Source organism: Notolabrus celidotus, chromosome 10 (genome assembly GCF_009762535.1).
Source record: "Notolabrus celidotus isolate fNotCel1 chromosome 10, fNotCel1.pri, whole genome shotgun sequence".
In the NCBI taxonomy this organism is placed as follows: Eukaryota; Metazoa; Chordata; class Actinopteri; order Labriformes; family Labridae; genus Notolabrus; species Notolabrus celidotus.
The window spans coordinates 24117326-24131037 of record NC_048281.1 but is presented as its reverse complement, the minus strand read 5'-3'; the positions used below and the strand labels follow the sequence as shown (position 1 = coordinate 24131037).

The 13712-nt window shown below is 38.1% G+C and overlaps 1 protein-coding gene across 5 annotated transcripts in view; it reads right to left on the bottom strand.

The window, feature by feature from the left end:
- sytl5 (synaptotagmin-like 5) overlaps positions 1 to 13712 on the bottom strand; it is a 56174-nt gene that overhangs the window by 15800 nt on the left and 26662 nt on the right. Inside the window, exons 3-13 of one of the 5 annotated variants that reach the window (XM_034693367.1) lie at positions 12081 to 12162; positions 11847 to 11977; positions 11541 to 11756; positions 10374 to 10486; positions 10172 to 10265; positions 7945 to 8088; positions 7543 to 7651; positions 7306 to 7435; positions 3863 to 3957; positions 3132 to 3227; positions 848 to 865 (exon numbers count right to left, since the gene is read on the bottom strand). In XM_034693367.1, the coding sequence (XP_034549258.1) occupies positions 848 to 865; positions 3132 to 3227; positions 3863 to 3957; positions 7306 to 7435; positions 7543 to 7651; positions 7945 to 8088; positions 10172 to 10265; positions 10374 to 10486; positions 11541 to 11756; positions 11847 to 11965 (1134 nt within the window). In that variant the 5' untranslated portion in view covers positions 11966 to 11977; positions 12081 to 12162. The remainder of the gene's footprint in view (positions 1 to 847; positions 866 to 3131; positions 3228 to 3862; positions 3958 to 7305; positions 7436 to 7542; positions 7652 to 7944; positions 8089 to 10171; positions 10266 to 10373; positions 10487 to 11540; positions 11757 to 11846; positions 11978 to 12080; positions 12163 to 13712) is intronic. The other 4 variants (XM_034693366.1, XM_034693369.1, XM_034693370.1 and 1 more) reach the window with 4 other exon arrangements.

The following is a 13712-nucleotide window of genomic DNA, read 5'->3' as shown; positions in this document are numbered from 1 at the left end:
GCTTAAACATATTATAAGAGCAAACTCAAGACCTACCTTTTTGGTCTTGCCTTTAACTGAGTTTTATTCTTATAACTGTTTTATTTATTTATTTATTTATTTATTTATTTATCATAGAGCTCAAATTTTAGTCATTTTTTATTCTATTTTATTTATTTTCTTAAGTATAGCATCTTACTTTTCTTTCATGGTTTAATATTTTAGTGTTTTATTATCTAAGAAATGTATTTTATTTTGGTGATTTTAATTTCTTGTGTTGAGTTTTAGCATCTTATTTTATCTCCAGTGTTTCCTCATTAAGATATCATGAGAGCGTTTCCTCAGTTTGTTCAGCAGCTTACTTTAAAAAAAAAATGTTTTATTCATTTTATTTTATTTTCATTGTTCTTATTATTATTGTTGCATATATTGTGTTCTTGACCTAAGGATTGTTGGTGGGTTTTGGGGTCGGGGCTTGGTTGGGATTAGGATGGGGGGGTCTTTTTTATTTTTTACTTTTTTTTGTACAGCACTTTGTGTTACAATATCATTGTATTAAAAGCGCTTTATAAATAAAGTCTGATTGATTGATTGATTGATTGATTGAAAGTGCTTTACATCATCAATAGGGTGAGGACTTAGCCTAATGGTTAAGTTACGCGCCTATGTAACAGGCAGCCGGTTTCCAATCCAGCCTGCGTCCTCTTTCCCACATGTCTTTCCCCCTGTTTCCGACACTAACCACCGTCCTCTCCTCTATTAAGGTGAAAAAGCCCAAAAATATTTTTTTAATAAGCCAAAAAGAGAAACCCCAACAATAATGAATAAGTCAAGACAGGGAGACATATTGAACTAGCATCGAACTTACCATTTCCATTCTCCTGTCCTATAAAAAGAACAAAAACATTTGGCCTTATTTGGACCATAGAGGAGATCTGTTGATGCATGGCAGTGTGTAGCAGTGTGTCTAACATGGTTGACAATTCACAGTGGTTACCGTGATGATGAAAAGCAGCCAAGCCCTGCAGCATACCCTGCTCTGTCACTTGAATTGCTCCCAGAGGATCAGCAATTTACAACATGGGCATCATGCTTTAATAAAAAAGACTTGAATCTTGGGAATAAGGCCATTTATGTCTTGGGGGATTTTTTTTTTGCTGGGGTAATAAATGAAGTGAGAGGTAGGGTCATTTTCTTTAACTGCTTCCTTTCAAGTGAACTCAATTTTCAACCAGTAGTGTCTCATTCTATAACTCAGAGTCTACAATCTAATAACTCTACCATCAGCCTCAGTGGTTAAACTGACTGGGGTTTATGATGTTGTGTTGCCCCCTTTTAAATCACTCTGGGCAGGATAAATCAAACCCTGCTGTATGATTCAAAACAGTTCAAAAGCTCTGCAAAATACATCCTCCATAACGATGAGGAATCTGAATTGACTCTTCTCCATAAAAATGATAACCTTTGCGGCCGGAGGATTTATTCCAGGACTGAATTAATAAAATAAATATAGATTTTTCTCCACAGCTTTGCTAAATGAGCTCTCATTTGTAAAAGAAATTATATTATTGGATGATAGAACGAATACTACTTCAGCTGTGCTTTCTTTATAAACCCAAAGCCCTCCATGAAATGAGTCGTGCCACGGGGAAGAGAGTATAAGAGCTCAATTCAATAAAAGACTCAGCTCTCCTCTTAATGTCTCTGATCACCTCCCTCTACCTCCATTCATGCAGCCAACTGCAGCTCAGTCATGGCTGTTAGACATTTATAAGATGATTTGATAAATGTCAGACAGGCAGGGCGTCTGGCTTACCTATGCAGTTCTCAGATTACACACAGACACACCGGAACAACAATGAACACAGCATGAGTCAGGAAATAAGCCAATTATATAGCCCATGTCAATAACTGGATTTAGTGCCAGACTAGGCTCCATATACTTGGTTGTGAGGGTCTGTGCAAGAAAAGACTGTATTTATATATGTATAATTATGATGCATTTAACCAAAGGGATGATTTATGTCCATGTTTTGATGTAAATTCTGCCTCTGCATTAACTAAATAGATTGTTTTTTCAGTTTGTGATGAGGCACAAATTATACAATTATGCATTCCACTGTTGGTGAAAAGATGCATCTGCAACAGGAACATACTCTAATTCATGCTTTTGAGAATTTCACCAATATGCCTGTGGTTTTCCATTAAACTAATAAATTACATCCTGCAGATGAGAGCAGTGAGAGGTAACTAAAACAGAAAAATTGCAGGCGTGAGACCAAAACAATTTGCCTAAGATGCTAAAGTGCTCCGTGACGCTGAGGGGAACAGAAGAATTGGGAGCTTTATATTTGTGGGATTGAAACCTCTCACATCTCTCAGTACACAGTCATTCATTCCATTTTCATTCTATCTTATATTGATCAGTCCAGCCAGTAGCAGCAGATGGTTGCCAGTGACTCCTCTGCTCAAGGTTTCTTCCAGGTGCCTGATCACTGGTCAATAGGTTGTTTGCACTAACGTCATGCCAGTGACGTGTGGAATTCAAATGGGGGTCAGGAAGTACATTTCAGAATGGACGCAACCGAGGAAAGCCCGCACTGTGCTGCTCTAGACACCTTAATAAGAGCGATACCGAAAAAAATGCCGTCATATGCAAACAACCTATTAATGTTTGGTCTCTTTTAATAATATTACCTGCTCCTTTTGTTAAGTTTCATGACGTAACCTTTGTTGTGAATTGACTCTTTACAGATAAATATGAATAGGTTGTTTGTTACATTGATTAGTTGACAGCTGTTTTTACTTACAAGGGATTTTCAACAAATTTACATTGAACACACTATAGAAACTACATTCAGCAGCATGCCATTTTCATACACATAAAAGCAAGTCTATCATTAACATACTACAAGTCATGTTAGTTCATGTAAATGCACTAAGCCTCCAAAGCGTGCAGTGGAGGGTGTACCTGACACCAGCTGTCTTCCACTGTGTTTACTCAGTCAACAACAGAACACACACCTGACTCAAGCATCAGGTGACGATGTACACAGAGTGTGCATGTTCATGTTTGTACTGTATGTGAGCACACAGGACTTCCGAGAATCTGCACTTTTTTCATTGTTGTGTTAGTCATAGCTTTTACATACCAGTGACATGGCAATGCTAGGGCGTTGCTTGGCATCCTTTCCGTGGGCTGACATCAGAGCATCAATGTCTTCCTCCGTATCATCATCAGTAAAGTCCTGCAGATGACAGCATTCGGATTTAATTAAAAGAGGAGATGACATCTGGGAATCTGGCCAAAGTATCTTTGTGCTTGCAGAGTTTTCAACACATGATGAGCTCTGTGTGGGCGAAAGCAGCCGGCTTCCATAAATTTAATCAGACAAGTCAGTACAGACTGTGGTTGTTTGTTTACTCACTTTTTTAGGTGCAAAAATCACAAAGTCATTGTGTTTACAGAAAACATTGGAGCATGAATGGATGAGTAAGAAGAAAATACAAATGTGAGAGCTTGAGTGCCTGTTCTTTTATGGAGTGGTTTGTAAGCAAATGAACACTGAGTAATCAGAGAGAGAAAGCAGCGCTATACAGACCATCAGATCCTCCACCTGTTTTCAGCCTACGGCCGTTTAGATGCTTGTGATGCTCTTTGAAGTGAACTCTAAAGGGAAATTACCATTCAGCCCCACGCTTGGTGCATCACGCCAAGTTCATCAGCCCACAGATAAACTCAACACCAGCATACAGGGCGATACATGTATTCATTTAGCAGGGGAATGGACTAACACCTTTAACAAGCTGTGTGAATTTTACAATGAAAACAAAAATGACATACAGATGAAAGAGGAAGAAGGGACAGATTGACATTTCTTACTGTCTCAGTAGGAATTGAATGCCTTCTGTGACTAAAGGCGTCATCACTTAGTTCAGAACCAGGAACTGACAGGTCCATCTCTGAGCGACTGAGATCTGATGCAGGGAGGAGGGGAGAGGGAGACCAAGGGGGATAAAGAGAAAGTTTGATATTGTTGTCAAGACGCAGTTTGGAGAGAATTGTAAAAGAGAGGGCAAAAAAAGCAGGAATGTAATGTGTTACAATTTCATTTAACAGATGCTTTCCTCCTAGCCACGTACATCTGAGAGTGAGTACAACACAGGCGAAAAAATCTGGACAAGAAGGGCAGACAAAGCAAGAGGCTTTTAAACTAAGCCTCGTCATCATCATCTCATCTGCTCTGAGGGATGTGGGATCATCATGGAGATTTGAAAATTAATTTTCTGTCTGTATGCTAAAGTATGGAATTTGTTTGGCTGTTTACGGGTGGTAAATTAAGCTCAAAATAACTATTCAAAAATTGTGAAGGCCGCCACTATAAGTCAGAATAAAATCACCTGCAAAGTCTTGACAGAAATAAATACACACTCTTAAAAAGTATAAAATATACGTCATGCATTATGTTACTTTGATCTCAAGCTGATCTCAACCATAGACTGTATAAATAATGGATGTAGTATTTGTGTTGTCACCCAACTGTTTCTGAAGCGCTGTTTTGAAGCCAGTTGTCGGCGGGAGCCATATTGGAAATGCTGAACTCAACCTTACTGCTGTCGTGTTAGTGCGAGGTAAAGAGGCGGGCTTTGAGCCTCCTCGCCAACAGCTACAGTGTTCCCGCCTGTCAACCAAGTCAGCTGTGCCTCTATTAGTGGAAAACTTGTAATCTCAATATCTTCGAAGTTTCTGCGTTATGAAAAAATTCACCCCCTGTACAGTGTGTGCCGATTGAGAAATTGGCTATCCAGACTACACTCTTTTTTTTGTGCCAGGCTGTAAACATGTTTATTTCTGCTGTAAAGATCGTCTTTATTGAATTTGTGTGTATGTGGTTTCCGGTATTTCCGGAGCCAGCCTCAGGCAGACACGCGGTGAATGTTTATTTAACTTCATACACACCTCAGTCAAGTTTTTACATACTATGGTTTGTACTTAGTTATATTCCCCACTAGGAACACAACCATTATCGCTGGGATTTGAAGATAAAAAAAAACGGACGCTAATGGCGAATACTCTGGAGCGGAGGGCGGGAGTTGCTATGTCGACACAAATTGTCCAATGAGAGAAGAAGAGGACTATAATCTTTGGTTGGGATTGGTCTATCTGCTTTTCTACTTTCAAATGAAGTGAGCTGCTGTTGCAATGCAGATTTAGTGTGTAGTTTACAAAGAAGAAATTTTGTATAAAATTTTGTAAAGCAAAAACGGTCAATTTAAGTTATGCTTAAGTTCTCAATTAAATTCTTTATGAATTGATATCTTTTTCCCTTTTAAAAATGCATTAACTACCTAGTGGTACAACCACTTCACCTGGGATGAAAACCTTTTATGTTTTTATGAGTAAAAGAAGAGGTAGGTATACCTATAGAAAGTCATGCCACAAATGCACAGAAGAAAGCAGTAGCATTTAGTAGCCTCATCGCATGCAGACTCATTTTGATGAATTGGAAATCTAATAAACCCCCTCCCTTTAGATGATGGGTACATGAGTTGCTATCTCTGCTCCAACTCGAGAAAATGAGACATACACTGAGAGGTTTCCCAGACAAATGTACTAAAGTATGGTCTCCATTTGTTGAGTTTGTAAAGGAGTTGACTCTGATGCCTGCTGACTGATGTCCACTTGGTTGGCCTGTTTGCTGCTGTTAACGATGCTTATGTGTTGGATCTTTATTTATTTATTTGTTTGTTTGTTTATCTCTTTTTATTACCATCTGTTGCCTTGTCATTTTGTTTATTTCTGTTTAATCCTCTTCCTGAGTCTCCTTTGTTGCTCTGTATCGAGGATGTGCTCTTGGTCAGGGGGGTGGTTGGGGTTAATGTGAGTATTGTCTGTATGAGTTCAGTTTGTCGATATGTGTATGTTCATGTTTATATGTTGTATAAACCCAAAATTTTATAAATAAAGTTTAAAAAAAAAAAAGAAGAAGAGGTAGGTTTGTTCCTTTACAAGCTTATGATTCAGGTTAAATCTGAGCACAGAATCAAATTTTAAAAACAATTCCTTACACTTTGGCTATTGTGCTTTTGGGTTTACTAAGGCTTCAAAAGACTGTATTTTGAAAAAAAAAAAAAGCGTCTTTAATTACAAAGTTTTTGGGCTGAAAGGCATACTTTTTAACTTCAAAGGCATAGCCAGCACATGTTGTAGGAGCCAAAATGCAGTTCATGAAGTCTACAATAATTTAAATTCATGTGCGAAATAACAATTTATATAGGTGGTTCATTGAAAATGATTAAGATAAATATTTACATTTATATACAGATGATAAATAGTTAAAGTTTATTCTCTGATCTCGGGGGGAAGTTTCGTTTTTGAACTAATGAGGTGGCAAGCAGAGGGAGTGGAGCCAGACAGTTTTTTGACCTTGCTCTCTTTTATTCTCTTTTATTCTTTTGGGATTTTGTGGATACAAACTTGGAAAATGGACACCTTTCTGTACTGTTTTATTCTTGTTTGCTGAAGTAAACAGTTGAACCTGTTATCGAGTTGTCCGGTGGATTTTTTGGAGATTTTTAGAGCGTCAAAACTACGGCTTCGTTCAGTGAAACCCACACGTGTTGTTCCTTCTTCAAGTCTTTAAGGAAACCAACTAATCGCAAACTGGCAGAAGCTCCTAGCCTAACAAATTCAGACTTGAGTATGTTACTACGTACTGATGTGTTCTTATACAAATAAATAAGTAAAAAATCAGGTAAGCACCAAGAGTCTGCTTGAAGATTTAATAAAACTACATTAAAGTGCTAGGATCATAAAGATCTGTCCTGAAGATGCTAATACATCACTATAAAAGTTAATACAGTCTGACAAATCTGTGGGTAGGAGTCAAGATCCTTACTCAGCAGCTCTCTCTCCTGCTAACTACACTAAATACAGCTATTTAAAAGTTTTGACACGCTCCTTAACAGCTGTTAGCAGGATAGATAAAAGGTCTAACACAGAGATAGTCAAAATCGGGGTTATTATTCTTAAAAGGTGGGCGAGAACAAACTTAAAGAGGAGCAGCAGACAGCTACAAAGATGTACTGTTAATTTTCAACCTTGATGTCTGCCCCAAATACAAGAGGTACATGGTAATTTTGTACATTACAGAGTACTTTGCATTGTGAATGGGAAAGCAGTGTTTCTGGGCAGCCTTGGTTTGATTGTCTTACATCAACTTTCAAATAATCTTGAACCTGTGCCTCAGACATGAACAGGACTCTTGTCACCATAATGTGAAAAAACGTTTGCAAAGCAAGAGACATGGGTTGTTGTAGAGATACCTGATGACACAGAGGCCTTGGACACAGAGATGGTTGGGGCTCCTGAGCTCCTCCTGTAATGTGTGGGAGTTTTTTTCTCAGGTGTGCTGTCACTGGAGTGTAAACTGGCTACGCTCTCTGCTCCATCAGGCTGCCAGAAAAACAGAAATACACACGCTGGTAAAATAGTAGAACCATAATAATAGATTCCCCCAGTGTGTTATATTGGTTTTGTGTTTGTGTGAATGAGTTGCTGACCCTGACCCTCCGGTTGTTGTTGGAAGTTTGGGATTTATCTGCAGTTTGAGAACGAAGGTTGTTGGGGATCGTGGGTAATCCTGAGGACTCCAAGGCCACAGCACCACCCCTGAAAACCAGAAAGAAACCAGTTCAATGACCACAACATTTTATTCACATTCAATCATAAATTCTTGCATAGCTTTCTTTCTTTTGATTAATAAATAAGTAAATAAAATTTTTTTTTTTACTAAAGCATCATCAACATACAATTTTTTGTTTGATTGAACTTTGTAGTGTCAATGTCATCCAATTACATAATGTCAATGTAGTGTAGTTAAAATCAGCTTTAGTTATTATGAACTGTATAAAGAAGCAATGACACATTCTTATCACCATAATACACCAGCTCTGACAGAATACCTGTTTGAATGTAGAGTCGCAGCCGAGCGAACACTTAGTAGGCTTTGAGCATCTCCATCTGACGGAGATTTAGAACTTGGACTGTCGACGCCATTCTCTGGCTTTAAGGGAGATCGGCTGCCCTTTTTATCCATCTTCATCCTCCTGTACACAAACATTTTAAGGGAGATATTCAAAAGTTATCGATAAATACTGACATTATGTTGCCATGCTCTTAGTCACTCAAAAATCAACAGTATACAGCTTACAAAGAAAATAACACCTGGACCTGGATGTTATTACATTGTAGTTATATAATTAGCTTTTCTATTGGGCTGATTTACCATCTTGTTTGTCTCCAACTCATAAAAAATAGAAGAAAAAAAAGGTAGATTTGCCCAAAACTTTGGTCCAGCAGCAGTACCGCAACATGTAATGATCTAATATTGAGCCATTTTCTTCCAATGTGACTCACAGGATGGGAATTTCAAATGCTAGTTTAACGTAATGCTGCTGTGTTTCAATGTTTCAGGACTTCCCGATTTATCAGCAACTTGACAAGACAATGGAGGGTGAAAATTTGCAGGAAAATCAATATAATGCAGCATATTTGATAACACATTGGCTACTGATTAGGGTTGCAAAATTCTGGGAATTTTCAAAGTTGGAAACTTTCCATGGGAATTAATGGGAATTTATGGAAATAAAACAGGAATTTACTAAATTGAAGGTTGGCTCTTAATAGGGAACTTAAATATAGTTGGGGAAAACATATTTTAGTATAATCCTGACTAAAACAACCAGATTCCATGCAAGTACAGTTGAATATCTATGCTATTCCTCAATCACATGCACATAGCACACTGCTTACTACAGGGCTATTGAGACCACGTCCCCTACATGCACTTTTTATTTGCATGTTGAATGGGACTTTTTTTAGAGGGAGAGGGGCTCTTATTATTTAACATTTTGAATGGAACTTTGTTGGGATTGCATTTTTGTTAATTTTTGAATGGGTTGGGTCGGGGGGATGAGTAATATTTAACTCAACATTCATGTTTTTGTTCTTCAATGAAAGAATTGATTGTTCAATAAAATATTTAACACTTGATAAAGTTCTACCTCTAAATAAATCTGTTTTAATTGTATTATTTTGGATGGATGTCTGCTTATAATAACAAATATTTATGCTTGGATATGATACCTTTCCATTAAATTACCCTCAATTCCCAGTTAATTCCCAATAACTCCCATGAAAAATTTCCAATTTGGAATATTTCCAATATTACCCAGCTTAACTTCCCATGGATATTTACCTGAAACTTTCCGGGATTTACCGGAAATTTTCCAACCCCTTTGCAACCCTACTACTGTTGGAAAACAGCTAATGGTAGCTAATAGGTGTCTTCCATTAGCTACCATGATACAACTACATCCAAAAAAGGATGGATTAGCACCAAATATTGTCAATCCATTAAATGAGCCAGAAGATAAATTATTATAACTTTACCAACATTCTGACTTTGTGTCAGAATGTGCGTGGTTTTTGTGAGAACATGTTCTCTATCATCTTAGAACAGCCTTACATATTTTTTATAAATGTTGGTGAATTTGGAGACAGATTTTGATTCACGTGATTATTAAAAAAAGTCAGTCTTTTCACACTGAGATGTTTTTTGTAATTAATGAGTGTACCAAATGCAGGAAAGATAATGAATAATATAATAATATATAATGAACAAGGTTCACAAAAAAGTATTTGGATGAATTGTGTTTGAATGATAGAGCATTCGGTTATAAAGTAAGAGGGTCTTCAGCAGCAACAATGCAGCTTTTGTGATTTTCAGCAAAAGAAGTCTTTCTTTCTGCTTTTTATGTCTAAATGGCTTCTTTGTCAGAATCACTGTCTATGATGCCTTCAAGAACAATTACACTGAAGTTAGATGAGGAGTGATGTTAGCCAGCAAAATCCAATTACTGCTTTGTTGCTTTACCAAATGTATTTTAAATAGATTCATGGTCTGTGAAAAATCAATCGAGCCTCCTTTTGTCCTGTAATGTCTTTGTACTGAACCACAATGTAGATTTCTTTCAAATGTGGTCCGAGATTACTCTCTGCTTTTTATTTACGTGTCTTTTGCACCCTCCCTATTTTACATTGTCCATACACTGAGTTAACACTATTAAATAAACAATATGTATGCGTCTCTATGGAAGTGAATTGAGCTGAGTCACATCCTCTACTTACCCTTTCCTGAGTAATCCACTCTTATGTGATTTTGGAGAGTCGGCTCTCTCTGACTCAGAAGCAGCTGACAGGTTTTCTGTTGACTTTTTGACGACTTACAGAAAGAGAAACACAAATACACTCATTCATATATCTTATACAGTATTTCAACCTAACTTTTGTGGTTGAGATAACAGCTTTTAGAATGAGTGGTGTAACTTACTGAGTGGGCTATTCATAATTCTGTGTTTGACCACATCAGTGCACAGGCCTTCTTGCTCAAAGCGCTTTGACCGCTCCTCCAGGAACCACTCTCCTGTTACCACCTTCAGCTCCCTGGAACAACAACATCCATTTTAATACTGTGAACTTAATGAGTCATAATGTTTACAGAGTTTAATTTAATACTTAGTTCTATATCTACAATTGAACACGTGTTTCTCCTTCATGTTGACTAAAGCAAAAAGTTATCAGTGAACACCGGTTGTAATTATAGGGCACATAACAAGGTAATAATTGCATTTAGCTACTGAAATCAAATTTATTTTAGCACTTCCCTGTTGTACAATTCTTAGTCATCATTATTAATTAAAGACAACCCCAGTTTTAACAAGCAGCAGTGAATGCATGACTGATCTAACTGGTTTGAAAAAACACATTTATTCCAAGTGCACGTATAAAAACTGCATGAGGTATGTTTTTGTTTGCAAAATTTTGGAAGAAAATGATTTTTAAGGCCTTTCAGAGAAACTCAAATCAATGTGTTTTGCAACTTTTGAAGGCCTGCAGGAACCCTCTTCTCCTATACTGCTGTCTCTGCTTGTGTTTTACTCAATGCTTTTTGGCATGGTAATTTAAGCTGTGGGTTACACATGTAGGGGTTAGAGCCAAAAGATTTCTCACTGTAAGCAAGAAAGTTGAGAAAAATTAAACTACTTGCGCTTTAAACATAAAACAACATCTTTTGGCCATAGGGTAAGTATTTTGTAGAAAAAACAAGCCCTATAAATCTTGCAAGAATGCCGGCTGATATGATTCTTGCATTATAACAAACACGAGCAGTAATAAGAAGCCAGAGCTGTTTCAATGCAGAGACATTCATTGGCTGAATGAAACCTACCTAAATGTAAAACAGTATTTCTTACTGTTATCAGTGAGACTACCCCTTTTCCTGCACAAAGCATCCAAGAGCTGTTAAGAAAAGGTCTACAGTACTGTGTTGTTTTGCTGTGTTATTGGTTTTTTATCAGTTACATTTTCTAAAAGATCACAGCACTGTAAAACCTCAGCCTCTCATGGACAAACAGGGACAGATGTGGTGTAATTGTCTATCTAATCCAAACCATCTGGAGTCCATTCATGTTTTGGTCCCTCCTGGCATCACACTTACGAGATCTTGGCACAGACGTTGCATTTCCAGTGCCGAGATTGGGGTGCTTTAACACGGCACTCGCCGCAGACGCGCAGCTGACACTCCTCGCAGAGATCTCCTCGGTCAAATATCAGGCCCAAATTCTTGAGGCAGCGAGCACACTGTCGCTCCCCCAGCTCCTGAGGCCGACGGGAGCCTTTTCGTTTGATCTCCAGCAGCTCATTCTTCAGTTTCCTGTAGGACAGGGAAGAAAAAAGAAAGCATCAAAGAATTTGAAGAAGACATAAACCAGTAAAAGTTCAAAGGTGATGCAGAAGTTCTCACCGTATCCTCTTCTCCTCACGTTTCCTTAGTTTCTCATCTTTCTGCAGCACCTTCAGGATCATATCTCTTTCATGTTCCAGCAGGAAAGCAAGGTTCAGATCCTCCCCTATCTGCTCCATTGGTCCCTCAGTCTACAACCAAGCAAAGACATGCATTAAAGAGGAAATCTGCTCTGTTTTTAGTAATGTCCTGCTAATGATGAGACTGCTGTTTCTATCTCTGCTGTAGTCTGACCTTACCGCTGTCCCTCCAGTGTCCCCTCCTCTAATCTTCTGTTTTTTGGGGCAGCTGAAAAGAAGGACCTCTCACAGGAAACCTGTATGGGGTCAAACAGAAACAAAGCCAATTAAAATATGGCTGATGTTAAAAACTCAGAAGGAATACCAATAAATGACTTGACAGTTCATAGCACTGGTTGATGTTCTTATCTTTTAGCTAGTGTAAAAAGCATTAATTAGAATAAGACAATGATTTTCAGGGTTACAAGGGGAAGCACTTGTAATTGGTAGACATTTGACAGCTCCACAGCAGCCGAACATCCTCCCAATTAGGCTGCAAGCCTGACATTCAGAGAACAACACCCACATTTCTCAACTTCTATTAGCAAAGCTCTATCTCTCCCTTCGGCAAGACTTGGTTTAATTATCTGGACACCTGCATGGCAGTGCGCACAGATAGATAGCATTCATTCGGCAAGCACTTTGGGAACAACAATGATGGTCTGTTAGCCCAACACTGTTTCACACCTTGAATTTAGAAAGGTTTCCGGCTGATGAAGGAAATTTGGGTCTGGCCAACTTTTCTTTCTGTCATGGAGTTAACAGATTTGTTATCCAGTGAAATATCTATTTATCTCTTGGATTGGAATTGGTCACAGATATTGATGCTGCATCAGGATGAATTCGGATCATTTCTGTGATCCCTTTGATGATCAACTTCAAGTCAAAATGTCTTTTAGTCCAATTCACGAATTTATGATGAACTACTAGCAAACAAAAAAATCTTTCTCCCATTTGCTTCAGCTTTACTGTAATTTAGTGCTTCTTAGACACTAGCACACTTAAATTAATAGGGCTTGGTTCAAAAATACTTTCCCAATTCAAACTGATATTTTTTTTCAATAAGATATCAATTCATAAAATCCTGTGATTTATCCTTAAAATATCCGCTTTCCCCATGGGTAGACCCTTCTCTCACGCCAGTCTTTGGGCAACGTGATCTGACCACATGAGAGGCTGGTACTTGGACACCAGCTGCTCCAATGAATGCACTAATAAACCTTACAGGGTCACTTTACTGTAATCGACTGCATGACAGCCAGCTGATTGGATGATGTCTACACTGCAAAAAACTCAAATCCCACCAAAGGAATTTGTCTCAATTCCAGTCGAAGTATCTCATCACACTTTATTTAAGCTCCAGGTCCAAATGTAAATCTTACACGATATTTCTATTCCTCCCACCCCCACCGCCATGGGTTGAAAGTATGTTCTCTGTACTGTAAGTATTGAATCAATCAAAATCAATCAATCATTATTTACACAGCGCCAATTCATAACAAATTTGATCTCAAGACGCTTTACAAAAGAACTGGTCTAGAACTAGGGATGCACCGATCCTACTTTTTAGGTCCGGATACTGATATCGATACCTGGGCTTTGGTATCTGCCGATACCGATACTAGCCGATCTGATCCCGGTATTGATTTAACAATCTCTTTTCCTTAATGTGAGGATAGAATCTTGTTTTGGCAACTTCAGGCTTGTCTAACTTTGTAAACCAAAATAAACTAAACTAAACTAAACTAAACTGCAGAGCCTCTGTAGTTATCTTGCATCATGCTCCACCGGGCAAAAATGCACAGAC